General features: G+C 39.9%; 1 protein-coding gene across 1 annotated transcript; it reads left to right on the plus strand.

Moving 5' to 3' along the window:
- The first annotated feature begins 252 nt into the window (after nt 1–252).
- On the plus strand, nt 253–13,405 carry LOC139955589 (low-density lipoprotein receptor-like). Its single transcript, XM_071955147.1, has 12 exons — nt 253–709; nt 953–1,075; nt 2,968–3,090; nt 4,753–4,872; nt 5,198–5,575; nt 5,875–5,997; nt 6,182–6,647; nt 7,062–7,274; nt 8,202–8,620; nt 8,772–9,111; nt 9,558–9,696; nt 10,783–13,405. Exons 1-12 carry the CDS (start codon nt 625–627, stop codon nt 10,807–10,809), a joined length of 2,556 nt encoding a protein of 851 aa, XP_071811248.1. The 5' UTR covers nt 253–624; the 3' UTR covers nt 10,810–13,405.
- The last annotated feature ends 5,014 nt before the right edge of the window (nt 13,406–18,419 follow it).

The following is an 18,419-nucleotide window of genomic DNA, read 5'->3' on the forward strand; positions in this document are numbered from 1 at the left end:
TTCACTATATATCTCTCATTTTTCTGTTTTAAAACCATTCATCTCATATTTATATTTTTTTATTTCTTAAAATATTTAATGAAATACTGACTCCTCATTGTGGCAGGAAACTAATTTATAAAATATTTTTTTGGAAAGAACCATCTTAGTAGTAGGTGAAAATCAAAATACTATGAACCCATAGTAGTGATAGTATGTTTTGTCAACGCGGTAACCATATGTGCCCGTTACATATACAGTAAACATATGTACGTACGTGTCTCAAACTCACAGACAACTTCGCACGCGGGCTGTAAACACGTTCTTTCTATGTACTGCTAGCCAACGTTTTTAACCGGCTTAATATCACATGCCGTATGTGGGACAACTTACTTAGTTCTATAAATACTTCAGCAGTATTTTATATATATTATTTTGATATTCAAGTCAGACCATTTTATAGAAGCAAGAAGGGTACAACTGTTAAGAAACCCTCGGAGTTAAATATCATTCGGATTTTTTGGGAAGACAAAGTGTGCCTCGCAATTTACATCAACGTTCGAGCGTTTTAATTACTTATCATCTATCTTTTTACTCTTCATCAAGGAATTATTTCTTGCCTTGGAGCTCACTTCAACGCCGAGAATGAAACGTTCTCTGTGTCAATTTTTATTGGATTTACTCCTAGTTAACTTCCTCTTGACGTTTAGCCTGGAAAATTCTGTGAATGGTAAGTTATTTTTCACATCCCCTGAAACAGGCCTAAATGCCATAACTAAACTTAAAACATTGATATTGCCGTTAGGCGTAGGCTAACTTAACTAGGCCTAAGGCTCAATCATAATTAGTAGGCCTGTCATATTCAGAGATCTACTGTCTGTTGTGGATAGTACTTTGCAATTCAAATCATTCATTACAGAGCTAGTCTAGCGACTCTTTCCACAATTCATTCATATTTTTGTTACTTCTATAGCTCAGTGTCCGAGTAACAAATTTTCGTGTGGCAATGGAAAATGCATTCCTTTGAACTGGAGGTGCGACGGCGAAGTGGATTGCGCAGACGATGGCACCGACAATTCAGACGAGGAAAACTGTGGTAAGTTCCCGTTTTCAGAAGGAATAGGGGAAGTTTCACTAATCAACTATTGTAACATTAATGCAGACATTTCCCACTAGGTTGATGGCAGCACAAACTTGTTTTATTAAACAAACGCCCGGTTCTCTAGGCCGTTGGGATATCGTAATTGATCATTTTTCCTAACGTTGGGATTTTCGCGGTCTACAGTGGCCTATGCTTGTCTGTACACACCGCTGTACAATGTTATGGTTTCTGCCCAAACACAAACATTGCTATACACGTACACACGCCTAATATTGCCTGGTTGTTCGATAGACATGCAAATTGTTTACGGCATGGTCTCATGTTATGAATGGAGCGCTGCAAGTCTATTGGTTGGTTGGCATCGACCCATTTTGTGTGGTTGAATCTGTCCAATGGATGGTTCAGGTCGGTGGGCTGGGCTCATGAATAAATATGAATATTCATAAGCCGTACGACATGCATATGCTGACTCAAATCGTATAGCCAAGTTCTAATCTTTCTGTGGTAGGATGCGTTCGCCTAGCTCTTCTAACTTATCATTTTGATCGATCACACAAAATACATTTTTACGACTTTTTAGGGAACAAGATCACATATGTGTAGGCATCAAATTTCGATGGGAGAAAAACTTTTCAATCATGGTAGATTAATAAGTATTGCAGTGCCTTATTACTGTAATTTAAAAATTGAAACCAATCGACCCAACCCTGGCCATAGGCGTATATGCCTAGTTTATCTAGACTACTAGAATTACCAATGTTATTATTGTATGTTATCTACAGAAGCAAACTGTAATCAAGCAATATCATTGCATTGAAAATTATCATGCAGTTGTTGCAAAATACATGTACGGTACAGGCCTTGGTGCCTATCACTCAAAGTAGAGCCTTGTATACATAGAGATATCATTCCGGTAGCAAACAGATAATGTCTGTAAATAAATTAATTTGTGTTAAAAGTAGACAAGGTTTGCTGAAGTATTTACTGTGCCAACAAAACAACAATTAAACAGGTTTTAATTATAAGATAAGGTTTTTTTTGTGCTCTATTTGAATGAAATTTACTGTTTGAATTAGTTATCTGACAATTCTTGCAGGGCCATGCAACACAGTACACTACAATAACACTGGTATTTTGAGGAGCTCATCATAACCACAAACATTTAAATTGGAAACATTAAAGAGATTTAGCAGCCTGAATTGTCGTTTGTCTGGTCCGTTTTGCTTGCATGTCATTTCTGATACTTAAGTACTTACTCTAGAATGTCGGTAAAGGGTGATCATTCACCGTAACAGTCAAGTAGCATTCTTACAGATGGCAGGAACTATTGGTGTTCCTGAAGTACTTACTCTAACTTCCACATTAATGGCGAGACAATCACTTATATTACATGGCGTTTTTTACTGACCTTTAAAATTCATCTAAACATGTGTCAGACTTCCAAGGAATGCACAATTTGTTGTTGATTTAGTAACATGTATTCTTGTGTTAAGATAAGGTGGGGTACCAATGTGGGCTTGGGTTGTACTTTGAGACCTGCAAGAGGTTTATTCAGTTAGAATGAATTTTCAGGCAAGTCTACATCATCAACCTTTTGCAATTATCCAGAGCTATGTCCCAGTAATTGCTGTGGTTCCTGTGTACAAAACTGTTACAAATCTTTGCATTTGTTCAGCACTTTGCCCACATTCTATTTGGCATTTTGTGTTGAGATACTGGATCAGTTATTCTTTGAAATAAGGAAAAGAAGGGCATATAAAATGCAAACTGCTTTTAAAAACCTGTGCCAAGTAAAAAAAACTGGAGATTTGACAGCTCTAGGTGAATTGTTGGTTTGTAAAATGTAGGTCTGCATATTAAAGTTAACTGTATGATTGTATTTTCAGAGGTCCGTACATGCAGTGCAGCAGAGTTTGATTGTGGCTCAGACCAATGTATTCCTATGAGATGGAGTTGCGATGGAGTTCCTGACTGTGACAATGAATCGGATGAAGAGGAAAGCTTCTGTAGTAAGCTAAGCTATATCATTTCAGTCATAATGCCAGCATAATTTTGTATTCTATCTTACAATAACTAAAACAATACCATTTTGCTCTGTCTGTATGAAAATCAGTCATGGTAAAGAGATGACTTTAAGCTTATAAGCCTATTTAGACAATCTTGTATATCCTACAGTAGTACATTTACAGACTACTGTAGCTTCCATGAAAAAGATGGATTAGTATAAGTATGCTATGCTTCAGTTACTCCCTCCCTATATGTACAATGAAGATTTGAGCAATTTTTCCATTAGTCTGTGATATGACATTTGTATTGGACCTTGTCATGACCTCCCAGCAAGGGGTTTAAAAAAAAATTGCTGAAATCACAAAAGAAACTACCCAACAAAGGTAAATCCCAGGAAACTGACAATGTGGGTTCTTTCTATGTTCTTACTGCCTGATTACAACACAATGGGAATTACAAGAAATATCCAACTGGGAACCTTGTGTAGGTATGGAGAAGGTTGCTCAAGTTTCACTTATCAATTCATGTCTAAAAGTCTCCCAACCAGACAGGGCAAGTTACTGTGCTAATAGATTGTATGAACAGTGCAGTGGAAGGTAGATGATGTGAGCAGTTAGGTAAAAACATGTAGGGATTTCGTGTCTGGTTGAGGGGGGGGGGGTAAGGGGTCCAGAGGGAGGGCTGAAAAACTAAATGACAAATGTGCTGTTTCTTATACTTCTAAATGACTTCAATCTGTTTTGCTATGGCAAAATTGCAGACTGGATAATGAGGAGTAATAGCTTATAGTTTAATTGGTTTCATTGAATTGCCTGTTTTCTCCATTACCTCACCCTTGTTGTGAGGAGCCTCTCCCAAATCAGTATTGGAGACTTGTAATTCCTCTGTCTGGCATCACATTTGGTTGGCTTTAAAGAAAAAATCTTAATCCTATTGTACTCTGTTGCCCCTTTCACACACCAGCCCCCTCTATTGTTAATGTTCATTTGAGCATTCTCTCCCACCTGGCTGCACTAGTAGTCAACCATTAAAGGTACAACTTTTCTTTAAAGGGACTGCGTCCTGTGTTTTAATCCGTGTTCTACTGTGGTCCATCACGGTATTGACTCTTATTCACACATGAGTAGTCCTTAAGGTTCAAGTGGTTTCTAGAGCTATTAAAAGCTAGTCTCACCAATCCACAATTCTTTGCATTTATCTATATCCTCATCTGATGTTATTTGGGTCTACAGTGAATGTCATGTTTGAAATCATTTACACAGGATATTCCAGTGGCTGAAGTTGGCTGCTTATTGTTTGATAAAATTTGTATCTCATGCATTGAACCGGATGTATGATCTCAATGTATAGATCCGATCCTGGTCTCTGCCCCACATCAAAAAGGAGGATCAGTTCGTATCTGAACTGCGTTTGAACACAACAGCTGTGATCTTGACAACACAGTCAGATCCTGATCTGATCCAGATCTAGTGTAAAAGGCACCCTAAAAGACAAGCTGTTGTGTTCAACTATCACTGGAACATTTGCTCTATTCCATAGATATATTATCATGGCATTATCCGCTGCCCGAATATCCCTTAATAAGTATATAAAGAATAATTAATCTGGTTTCCAAGATCATACTTGTGGTTTCAGTAAAATTATATTTGGTGATCCATTTACAGGTGACAGGACGTGCCAACCTGACCATTTTGATTGTGGTCAAGATGGTTCATGCATCCCAATTGCCTGGGTCTGTGATGCAGAGGATGACTGTTTGAATGGCCATGATGAAGAATCTTGTGGTGAGTAGAGGATTCCAGGCAGATCATTTGACCTCTCAGACATTGGCATGATAACTTTTGTATGTCGGTTAAACAATTGATCCGCTGATTTAGGGCAGCTTCCGTCCTTTGCAGTTTGATTCACCCATTTTCTGTAATGTTCAAGAAGACATAAATGGTCAGCAGCAGCAGCAGTATGAACCTTCTAAACATGGTTACTACATAACTACAGCTTGAATGAACTCAGTTGGTGTGTCCACATGCATGCAAGGATGTACTGATCACTTAAGAGTCAGTCATGTTTGAAAATAATGACATTCCATGAACTGGTGTTTATTTGTTACAGAGATCATGACATGTTCACATGAAGAGTTTATGTGTGCTGACAAAAGCCAGTGCATCTCCGCCCGCTGGTTCTGCGACAGGGAAAATGACTGTGACGATGGGTCCGATGAGCACGAATGCCCCGATACCACTTGTGAAGTGAATTACTTTCAATGTGAGACATCCCTTCATTGCATCCCCGAAGTCTGGAGATGCGATGGCGACAGCGACTGTCAAGACCACTCTGACGAGAACGGTTGTGCTTCATCAGCCCCTGAGGTGTTATGCACTGTGGGTCTCTTCCAGTGTGGCAACGGTGACTGCATTCATGATGCCTGGCAGTGTGACGGGGAAGATGACTGTGGTGATGGAACGGACGAAAACCGGACCACCTGTCCCCGTAAGTCACAACTTTCCTTTTCTTGGAAAAATCATATTAACTCAAATGTTGAAATCGATCTCTGGGGAATTGTTTGTTGGTGCACCACAACTTGCTGTAAATCAGCAATGACATTAATCTGTTTGAAAGACTTGCACATGTAGATAACATCCATGGTGAGGGAATTACATGCTTCTCGCAATGCATATCTGGGTATAGGGATGTCTGAATTGCTATTAAGTCGCCAGCGTATGAAAAGGCACCATTCTCTGCATCTTGTAAAGATGATGAATTCATTCAAATCTTCCTCATCCCCGCAGGTCCAACCTGTAGTGCTGACCAGCAAACTTGTCAGGATGGAAGTTGTGCCCCTGGACACCAGTGTGATGGGAGAATTAATTGCGTTGATGGTTCAGATGAAGCATTCTGCCCAACTCTACCACGTGAGTTATTATTTGGCACAAAGATTGTTTATTTACTCATGGATTGGTTTAGACAGACCATTCATAGTGCAATCACTCCATCCACCAGTTAATTAAAAGGGTAAATTTGCATTGCACACAATGCATGTTTGGGTGTGTTGAGATTTGCATTGTCATCTCCATGCTGTTTGTTTTTATCTTTCAGCTGTGGCAGGCTGTTCAGATGCTGAATTCCCCTGCAGTGATGGCACTTGCATACCTTTGATCCAGCAGAACGATGGCATTAGTCAGTGTCCTAATGGAGAGGATGAATCTGTTCCTATCACCGTGTGTGATCCTGGATACGAAAACATTGATGGCTCTTGCCAGGATATCAACGAGTGCAAAGATTACGCTCTTCATGCCTGCAGCCAGGAGTGTGTGAATCACGAAGGGGGCTTCACTTGCAATTGCTTTGATGGATTCCAATTGTCAAGTAACAATCATTGCAAGGCACATGGTCCGCATCCACTGATCTTGTACGTCCACCAACACAGCATCAGGCAGTTTAACATCTCCTCCAAAGAAAACCTGGAAGTTTACAGGGAGCTGTCAAATCCACTTGCCTTGGAAGTTGATGTACCAGGTGGAAAGTTGTTTTGGTCAGACAATCAGGATGGCACAATAATGATGTAAGTCCTAAGACACAATACTGGGCGTAAAAGCAGCTTTACCCATTGATTTTGATATTAAAACAAACAGTTAAACTAAATTGATGTTGCTGAATATTTGTAAAATTTAATATTGCCATCAGAGGTGTCTTGGCAAAGAAATAATGAGTAGAGAATGGAAATCACTTAACTACAATTCTCATTTGATGAAAAAATTCTAAGAGCTGATTGGACAAACTCACCTTTTGGCAGTACTGTGTGGATTTGTTTAACAAAATTGTTGAATAAATTGCAATCGGTATGTTTGCTTTGATCTCTACAAAGCTGACATAATCATTCAGGTGTGTCCAGATGTTTCCGATATGATCTTCATTTTTTAGTCTTTCCCTTTTCAAATCTAACAGTACATGAATATTTTGTTTAACCTCCCAACAGGGGAAGCCTAGACACAAGTGACCCAGAAGTACTAGTCGCTGATGCCCTCATAGTGGATGGCTTGGCATATGACTGGATTCACAAGAACCTGTATTGGACTGATACCAACACTGACACCATTAACGTCATCTCGTTAGACACTAGACACCAAACTGTCCTCTTCTCTGAAGGCCTCCTTGAACCACGAGCACTGGTGGTTGATCCACGTACTGGGTAAGTATTTGCCACTTTCTTCGCCAGTGGAATGTGCTCTGTTTCGATCAGTTACTCCAAAATGAGTCGGTATACTTTGGCATATACAGCTGATAATTGACTTTTAGTTTCCAACCTGGAGGCAGAATGAATTAATGCGACGGTGATAGCATGTGTGTTTGTTTGTGTGTGTGTATGTGGTCATCAGAGGTCAAAGTCTGAAATTTTGTAAACACGATAACTAAAAAGTACATCTTTCTTGAACTTCTAACATGGTATGCATATCCAGTTTGGTGGGTACAAGAACCCTATGGCCATTGGTGGAGATCAAAGGCCAATTTACTGTCAACATTCAAGTCAAAGTATGAAAATCTTGTAAACACTTTAACTCAAAAAGTACATACAGTGTACGCAGATCCAGCTTGGTGGGTGAAAGTACCCTATCAAAATTGGTAGAGGTCAAAGGTGGTCACATGATAACACCAAAAGTAAAGCTACAATTTGAGATTCTCCAGTGCATGATTTTCTTTTGTTGAACATAGTTTGATCAAAGTCATTTTAATTCTGGGAAGGTGCTCTGTAGGTCTTCAATGCTTTGGCAGTGGGTTGTGAAAATATTTCAGTGTGTTTCTAGCTCAAAATTGGTCAAAGAAATGTCCTTTTATCCATACATCTATGTGCCTTTATTTCATATGGGAAGGCTTTTCTTTCCTATTTTTTTTTATACTGTTAAAAACCTTACCAGTAAATGACCTGGTTGATTCCCACAAGGGGGGAGTGCTAGAAAAAAGAAGAAGTTGGAAATCTCTTATCTCTTCTGGGTTCTCACCCTAATTGGTGGAACTCGCTTGCTCTACATTAATCAGATAGTTTTTTTTTAATTTGGAGCACATTGTATTTGCAAGGATTCACAGAGCTAACTGACTGTCTGTTTTATCTTCCAAATAGCTTTATGTACTGGACTGACTGGGGTGAATCAGCCAAGATTGAACGTGCCGGCATGGATGGGGATGCGAGTACACGTCAGACAATCATAGACGGCTCTGTTACCTATATTTCTTGGCCAAACGGTCTCACCATTGACTACTACAGTGACAGGCTCTTCTGGGTAGACGCTAAACATCACCTGCTATCTTCTTGCGACTTCTACGGTCAGGACTTCACCGTTGTTTCCAATGACTTGACTTTCGTAGAACACCCCTTTCAAGTGGCTGTCTTTGAAGACATGGTATACTGGACCGATTGGGAGGGTCACTCTATACGCAGAGCTAACAAGTTCAGCGGTGAAACACAAGAGGAGGTCGTAGGAACTCTGTCTTCGACACCATATGGTATCGCCGTCTGGCAGAATAGCACGCAGCCGTTAGGTAAATACCCATGAAAATGCTAATGCTTTATCCATGTGCTGAAATGGGGACACTAAACCAAACTTTTGTAGAGATTAGAATGCATTTGACTGCTTGACCCCTTCTTATTAAATGGTACATGCTTACCCTTGCCTTGTTTAATTTATTGCAGGAGTGAACTACTGCTTGGATTATGGTTGCTCCCACATCAGTGTTGCAGCTCCCAACAGTCTCTGTTCCTGCCTCTGTCCAGTTGATCTTGAAATGTCTGCAGACGGATTGACTTGTGGCAGTCTCCCCCCACCAGTTACCGATAACAATGACCTGCCAACATTGCCACCTTATAAACCAATTAACCCAGATGATAATAAGACCAACCCTACAACTGACGAAGATAGTAATCATGTTCCCAGCAGCCGTCCTAACCAGTCATCATCATTATTATGGCTCATCATCCTGGGTCTGCTTGTAGTGCTAATTTCTGCGGTGGTCATTGTCTTCTTTGTATGGCGGTAAGTAAACAAGCCTGATACTTAAATATCAATTTATAAACTATATCTTTTGGTGATCCTTGTCAAATGTTTATCGTTCTGTTCCCTCCACTGGTGTGATCTAGAAAACATGTAATCAAATGCTGGTTACACAGAAAGCATTAAATATCCTTTATTTCCCTTTTAGGCCCCCCCATCCAACCCCTTCTCTTGCTATTTCTCTCTACTTCCTAAAAAGGGGAAAGTATTGTCTTCTTTTTTTAAAACCAAGCCAGTATTAAGCTGTAAATTGTAACTAATGTTTGATTCAGTTAGTTATGGAAATGTGCGAGACTCATCTGATGGATAGCTTGCAATACCCTTGCTGTCAGGTAGCTCCATCCTCCTTCATATTAGAGAACTTAACTTGTTGAATGAGTCGGACAACTTAATGTGTAGTAATGATGTGTTCATGTTATATTTAACAGACGAAAGGCATCCGGTGGAAAGCGGTCAATGAACTTTGACAATCCTGTGTACAGGAAAACAACAGATGATGAACTGTTCTTAAGCAACGGTGGTCATACGTATGAGCATAATCCAGGGAAGGCATCCAAGTACCAACCGGTGAGTGTCACACCTCCAATTCTCTAGTTTTCTCTAGTTTTCTCTGAGAAATTCACTAACAAAGTGAAGCGCCATTGTTGTAGCATGGTTATAGATAGCCATTTTTGTATCATCATCAGTTTTGGCTATGCAGTAACTGGTTAAAGATGATCATGGAGACTGTTTGATGGTACATACCTACATGAGGTGCCCCTCCACGGTCTTGTAAAGTTTGGAGACTGTTTGGTGGTAAATACCTAAGTGAGGTGCCCCTCCACGGTCTTGTAAAGTTTGGAGACTGTTCGATGGTAATACCTCAGTGAGGTACCCCTCCACGGTCTTGTAAAGTTTGGAGACTGTTTGATGGTTAATACCTACATGAGGTACCCCTCAATGGTCTTGTAAAGTTTGGAGACTGTTTGATGGTACATACCTAAGTGAGGTACCCCTCCACGGTCTTGTAAAGTTTGGAGACTGTTCGATGGTAAATACCTCAGTGAGGTACCCCTCCACGGTCTTGTAAAGTTTGGAGACTGTTCGATGGTAAATACCTAAATGAGGTGCCCCTCAATGGTCTTGTAAAGTTTGGAGACTGTTTGGTGGTAAATACCTTAGTGAGGTGCCCCTCAATGGTCTTGTAAAGTTTGGAGACCGTTTGGTGGTAAATACCTACGTGAGGTGCCCCTCCATGGTCTTGTAAAGTTTGGAGACTGTTTGATGGTACAACTTATGTGAGGTGCCCCTCCACGGTCTTGTAAAGTTTGGAGACTGTTTGATGGTACAACCTATGTGAGGTGCCCCTCCACGGTCTTGTAAAGTTTGGAGACTGTTTGATGGTACAACCTATGTGAGGTGCCCCTCCACGGTCTTGTAAAGTTTGGAGACTGTTTGATGGTACAACCTATGTGAGGTGCCCCTCCACGGTATAGTAAAGTTTGGAGTCTGTTTGATGGTACAACCTATGTGAGGTGCCCCTCTATGGTCTTAAGTTATCAGCGCAACATTCCAATTTACACTCAACATACTTGAATGTTGTGCAAAGAGAATATACATCTGCTAAGAGGAGAATTACATGTTACCAATGTCTTTTCAATTTTTCCCCGGCAGATGATACAAACAGATGATGTCATCTAAAGCATGATAGGGAGGAGAACAGTTGTGGTCGACGTCGTCGTGGTTCTGTTGCTGTGGAAACTGATGCGAGAACAATAAAGTATGCATCCATCGACAGACGCAGATTTCATCTTGGCAGCTCCCATGTCATTGATCTGTCTAGGAAATGGTGCAACCATTGCAAAGATAACATCTAGGCTTTTGACAGACCAATTTGAATGCCAATCTGAACAGCTTCAAGACAACTAGACTGCACAAATCAGTTCTGGACAGCAGACGCACATGAAGGAGGCCAAGAGTGAGAAGAAGATAGTTTGCCATGTGTGTGAAGAGCTGGAGGTGATGACGTTACAAACGTCATAACTTGAAAGAGGTCTGTCTGATACCAATATTGGCTACTCTATCAGTCAATCTTTAACTTAAATTGTTAGAGTTAGAAATTGAGTAAACTCTGTGACCCCAGCAAGGTGAACCGCCGCTGGCTCTGTATGGGGCCAGAGCCAATTAAAAAAGTTGATGGGGGTGGGGGAGAGGTCAATAACAGGTGTAAATATTGAAGTGTAAATAGTGTATATTTGTAATTACAAATTTCATTGAGAAGTGCTTTGTTTTTGTTTCTTTTTCTTTATATTGTATAAAAAGAGAGTATACAACATTTATTGTTAAAGATATAGTTATGAAATAACATTTATTATTGTTATGTATTTTTTTTTTGTTTTTTTTGTGCTACCCAGAAAGCATTGGCTTAAGTTTTATGTTTTGATGAAAGTGTTTATCTTAAGACCCATGTTAGAAAGGAATTAATCTACAAGAGGTTTGTGATAGGATTGTCGATGTTAAGTTGGTAGTGGATCCTTCCACAATGCACAAGGCACTCCACTTTATTTAAGTTAATATTTTTTTGTTTTTTGTTTATATTCTTGTGAAATGCAATATAGAAGGTGCCATCAAATAGGACTATTATTGTTGTTGTTGTTGTTGCATAGCTGGTGCTGCCATGTAAGAATTTGTGGAGTTTGATGCCTTACGTTTTCAGCCAAAGAGCCTATTCCTTTTATTCTTTCTTTACTAGTGGTGTGGTTTGGTGTAGATAATGCTATGAGTTGTTTACAGATAGACGTGGTGGATGCGACACTTCTTAATGCAAGCAACAGTTTCAAAAGAGACCAGTAAACCTGTTGAAACTGATGTAAAATCCCACTTGCCACTTGACCAAAATGAAGAGTTTCCATTGAAATGAAGAATGTAACGTGCTATGCATTTTCTCAGTTGTAAATTGCATCTAAGAAAGGTTCCCATTTTGGAGGACCAGTATGGTGTTATGCACAGTAGGTTGTCATGACGGCTATCGTAATGATAGCAGGGGTCATTAATCTTCTTCTTCTTCTTCTTAACTATATATGCAATTAGTATATGGTGTTGAATGTGTCTCTCATGTGTGATAATGTGATAATATGTCGGTGCCATAGCAACATGTATTCATTGTGGTATAATTGTATATAGAAATTCTTCTGTGGCAGCAGTGTGGTCTTGTCGTCTTTCATGTAACAGGTGTTGTTGTCCTCTTCCACACTGCTAACTAGTGCTGTTTTATGTAGCTGATTTCCATTGGTTTACTTCTATGACAGATGAGTGAGTATGATGCTCTCCACCAATCAGAGCGGATGACACAGTCTGGAAGCTTTTGCTGAATTTCTTATGAAATAGCTTTCCTCTCTGTACTTGTCCTGAGTTCTATGACCAGTTTCTCTTCTCTTCTCTTCTCTAATTTCCTTACTTTCTCTCTTTTCTCTATTGTATATTCATGGAGCTATATTTCCTGTTAAGTTATATATGTATGTATCCTGAAGCATTAATAATGATAATAATACTACCCTGTACATGTGTGTAGATATATATATATATATATGTAGTCAATTATAACACATGAATGAATATGAGGGATGGTTAGTCTGCCTAACAGGTCAGAAGGAATGTGAAAGATAAGTGTTGTCAGAAAGAAAGGTGTTAGCAAGGAGAGAACAGTATCATCATCATCATCCTATATGTCAACTATTTGTTAGCAGTCTTTTAGGATATGACTACTAGCTTCAGCTTCTGTCTTATCACCAAGCACCCAAAGAGGAGGTGGCTTTTATATATCACTGTTACTTACATCCTTGTGTTGTGCTACTGTGTTTTGCTAGGAGCCAGTTACACTGTAAGAACCGTCAAAGGGACAACAAATATGTTGACATGAGGTAGCGACAACAGGAAGTATATGGAAAAATTGGAAATGTTGAAAATGACTGTTCAAAGGGTGTTCAGATTAGTTCAGTATCTTGTAATATTGTACATTAGTAACAAAGTTGATATTTTGATACAGAAGAAAAAAACAATATTGAGCCAACAACCAGGTTGAAGCTGGGACGGGGTATCTGAATTCTCATATGGGTAAGCGAACCTCGGTCTGGGCAATAAAAGCTTTTTTTTTGCTGAATCAACTCATTCTGGAAATATCATAAAGCAGTGTTGTTATGTGGCACGTACGTACCCAGTGTTGTGCTTCTATGAAGTCGTCGCTGTAGCAATGTTACAAGTTCACGTTGCAATACATCAATAAAAAGCTCAAACCGTGTACTTCTGTGTAGTGTCATCTCTGGTTTTTACTCACTATGTGGAACATCAACAGAAGAAATATCCAGAAACAGATATTAAGCTTCAAGAAATGGAAGGGTCGATTCTGGATAATCTAAATGAGGAATGCCCCACAAATTAAACAGGAACTTGTTATAGAGTAGTAATAAGACCACTAAATACGTCATTTGGCTTTAGACCTTGTGCTTTGCACTCATACCTACGTGATAATCCCCTGTCCTGGGTGTTTTGGTCCGGACAATGCTTGGATTAAGTCTGTTCACTTTTAAGTCAATAATTTCCGGAGAAGTCGCGTGAACTGGTTTGTCTATAACAAGAGCTCCATATGATACAGTTGGCACGTGAAAATGAATTGATGAGGATCTAGTCAGGGAGGACAACATTTTATTTCTTAATTTACAAAGAACAGCGGGCACATCCCTCATCAGAATTGTGTAACCCGCTCCCCCCCCCCCCCCCCCCCAAACGATTTATGAAATAATAGAAGGGTAGTTTAAAATTATCAAAAAGTGAAATGGGTACTGCTCTGCAAACGGGGCTCCTCTTTCGTCATGAAAACGAGCAGTTGAGGTTTGTTTCCGAAAAACTGGGGGAGCCAACGTTCCCCAACTCGTAGATTTGTAGGCTTTGTTTCCAGACAAGAAAATAGTCCTTCACCGATCCCCAGCTAGAACATGCACCATGACCTTATTGAGTGGTTTAGGGGGAGCCCTTCAGGAAAAAGAATTTCAAACGTGTAATAGCTATCGAATGTCAATCACTTCGATGTAGTGTATGAGAATCTCGTGAATGGAAGTTACCCTATTCTTGTTACGTTGACAACAAGGGCAATGAAAGCTCCCAACAATTTAATAACACAACTTAACGGACAATACGTTGAGCTTCACCGCTTTTTTTCGCTTTTAAAACACCTCAGAAGAAGCCGTAGATTTCATATGAAGTATTTTACCGGCACAAGACATTGGACAAGGTTTTAAGAAGAAGGCGCAGTAATACTACGGTTCCTTCTGTAAATTACACGATGAAACAATAACTCCGTTGTTTTGGGAATTTGAAACTATCTCTAATTTTAATTTGGATGTTGAACCAATGAGTAACAACTCCCTGGTTGAACAGACGGCGTTTGGTCTTTAATGTTGTTTCTCCAAAAGACTTCTTTATTTCGGATATAAGTTTCTTTTAAAGCATTCTTGTAACATTTAAAACTTCCACCTACAATATCAGGAATGTGTAGAGAAAAGAAGAATATGTCCATTCTACTCCTAGTCTAAATAGAAAAAAAATGTAAAGGTGAAACCATCCCGACCGCACCTACTATACACTACCGCATTCGACAATGATCGTTACCCCGGTGGTCTGGGCATTCTGCCAACATCATTGACCAGTTGTATTTCCCCCTTCTTCTAACGCGCTCAAAATGATCGCTTTGTAGTGGGCCGAATGGAATGTTAGGAATGCGAGTTGACCGGGAAGTTGCGGTTCAGATGCTTTAGTAGGCCTATTATCAGGGCTTAGTGTTTTCTGATAAATTCATTCCCACAAAAAGTTTGATTACACGTATCATTTGCACCGGGAAACCTATGATACGTCCGATTTACCTGGAAAAATTGAGCAAACTTTGGTTTAGCGCTGACATTTAATACAGAGCAAGTTATTGTAATTGTAATTGTTAGAGACTCGACTGAGTGTGCGTGTCGGAAATCTGCGTAAAGTAACGAAATATTAGACGGTGCATAATTCCTATACACCACGCAAAATTCACTTGCTTGGAAGCTCATAATATTCCATAAGACTATTCCCAGTTTTGTTTTGATTTAGATATGCCGAAGTGTCTTAGAGTCGGTATTAGAGTTGACAATCGCAAAAGTAAAATAATTGTTGCACTTGGAACATGCCGTGACTAATTAATTTACTTTCCAGCATTTTGGGAAACGGAGAGGGCGGGGAATGGGGGGGGGGGCAATGGAAGGGATATCCGTCCAGAACTTGTTGGGTACAATTGGAGGGGTGTGCGTTTTGTTTGGTGATTATACGCCTAATAAACATTTCTTTTTTTCCTTGGGGGGGGGGGGGAGGAGGAGGAAGGTCTGTTTCAAGCTGGCGACTGATGAGAGGGTACATACCATTTATACTTATACATTGAAAGGTAGAATATCAACAATAGCAAATCATGAACCTATTCAATGGCCTTGGACAGTTCATTCATCTGGTCCGATCTGTACCAAAGCCTATTGTAAATTAAACATTTCCTTCTCTAAAACACAAAGCTGCGGTGTGATTCTTCAATAGCCAGGGGCGTCAATCTTTATGGGGGGGGGGGTGGACGCGTCCCCCACTTTCTTAAGGGGGCACAATATAACATCTCCACCCTCCCCCAGGATTAGTGACTGACTTGGTAGGCGCTATAGGACTATGAGGCACATTATTACTCGTGCATCTCATAAAAGGAGCTATTTGATACGAGATTAGTGGTTATTAATGTTTTATTCTCATCTGCTCACCCCCCCCCCCCCCCCTCTCCTCCTACATAGAGAATAAAACAGCGAAATTATCATATCAATTCTTCTGATTTCATAAGTAAGTAGTGTGTAACCTTAAGATTCTAGGCACGTATTGTAGGAATGGCGTTCAAACTGAGAACACACGGTTCATTTTAACCATGCACTGATCACGCATAATGCGAGATTGCGGATTCTACTATGACAGTGCGTTTGTTTTGGGTTTCGCGAGTTTGGTCAGAATAACAATAAACGCAGAGCTAGAGAGCTCCTAAGATAGAGTAGCCACTCTAAAGTGAATCTACGGTTCATAAATATATTTATTACGTCTATATGTGTCATAAATAAGGCATATTAGTCTCATTGTTAGCACCATGATCAGACCCCTATGTTTTAACTAAGAATATTGAGGCACAGTCCCAGCTACACGGCACGCCCCCCTCCTTCCCAGCCCCTAAGTAGCTCCATGTATAGCATGTAAATCAAATGATGATTACTCAACACTAACAATTAATTTACACCTAAATTCCCCATATGGCTTCCTCTCAGCATATATAGGCTACGGCTAACATCAGAATGCCATAGCGTGCTTTTATATTCATCTTTTACATCTTACCTGTGTAAAACTATGACTAACGCAGAGCTTATAAAGTAACGTTATGTCCTATAGTTTTCCCCTACAAAGTGATATCCGGCTAAAATGTTTCTCATTTACCTCTAGTTTCTTTGAAGTGTAAATTTCTAAACCATGAGATATCAAATTAATAAGAATGTTATAGATGCAACTTACTAGGCCTGGGAAGTTGCGAAGCTCCATTTCCCGACAATCAGCTGGGGACGCAGTTTTGGCAAAATTCTTCTTGCTACGCCACGCGCGATAATAGATGCGCTCATGATGATCTCTTAATATTTCTTTAAAAAAGTTAATACGCACATCAAAAAGAACCACTGTGTAACATTTGGAGGTCTGCGGTTTAGATCCTCCTGCAAGCAGGAATTCGCGAAGAAGCCTCATTGGCTAATCAAAGCCGCAAGCTGACCGAAATCAGTCTCTTACATTCATATTTAACGTCCATGATTATGAATTGTTAATTGTCAACAACTCTGTAACTGGACGACATAGGCCTACATTAATCTGGGAGTGTCTCGAACCGGGGACCTTATGATTGAAATGCACCGGCGTTAACCACTGAGCTAACACTCCTACATAATGGTTACATAAAGGTTACATAATGTTTCTCGATGTTCCTCAACTACCCCCCCCCCACAGATTCTACACAGGCCCATGTTCCGATAAAATGATTGTGCCCAGATACCCAATAGTTGTTTATTACAAGTACTTATGATACCATATGTGTGCGTTTTACGGTCGACATCTGTACTAACAAGATGATTTTATTCTTGTGTGCTCGGTCTACGAATGTTTCAATTTTGGGGTTTTAGTGTCCATTTTATTAATCATGATAAAGGCCTCCAGTCACACCCAAATGTTAAATAGATAAGTCTTTCTTAATGTAGGTCCAATGACTTGTCCGGTGTGACGTTAAATATATTTATGGCTGACAAATCAATTCAGGGACCAAACAGAAGCAAACTTCGTCCCCTGGACCCCACCCGATAAGACTTCGCCCCTTCAGTTTTATCCGTGTTCAGTCTTTATGCCCCCTCCCAGTTAACGCTTTGTATTGACGCCCCTGCCTATGACAATGTCATAATTACGCAACATTATAGTTACTGTCAAACTATCAAGCGTGCATGTAGATCAGTATAGCGGCCTTTAATATTTAGTGCCACTTGACGCTTTTATACTCCTCGACACTCGATAGATCAATAAGCTTGGAATCCGAACCCATTGGTCCCAGGCTGATACTATTTTTATCCCCATACCCCTCTTTCTGATATCAGAACTGTTACTAGTGATCATGCATTCTGACATTAGTTGTGTTACTATCACTGCAGTTCTCAGTACACGATCTTATAAGGCCTTGTGAAGTTATTCTCATTGCAAATAAGTACCGTGATTGAAATGCAGTGTTTACAGTGTTTACGGGAATTGTATTATGTAATGTTTTGTTAATTAGGTACCGTACCACAATCAAAGTAGTGTACGTCCGGCGCTCAATAGGTTAACAATTGTCAGGAAAAAAGAGCTAAAATGACCTAATGTAACGTTTGCTTTAGCATATTATCAGTTGCCAACACTGCTTAATCTGTCTTTATGTGACAGAGCATTACTTAAAGTACAGATGGTGTGAAAATAGGGAGGATTGAAGGTGATATAAACCATTTTAGACATTCTTTGGTTAAATGTTGATTTTTCTCCAAGCGAGCAGATGGAAGGGTTGGGGTTCAGTATGCTAAACTTGCCCCTCTTCTAGCTCAAAATCTAAACTTTCATGATATGGAAATTTGCAAGTGCCGTGATAGGCCAATATAGAACGCCAAACGTCCTTATGTGGCGATAGATATGCCACACATAATGACTCAGGGACCGAA

This window comes from Apostichopus japonicus, chromosome 2 (genome assembly GCF_037975245.1).
Source record: "Apostichopus japonicus isolate 1M-3 chromosome 2, ASM3797524v1, whole genome shotgun sequence".
NCBI classification, from domain to species: Eukaryota; Metazoa; Echinodermata; class Holothuroidea; order Aspidochirotida; family Stichopodidae; genus Apostichopus; species Apostichopus japonicus.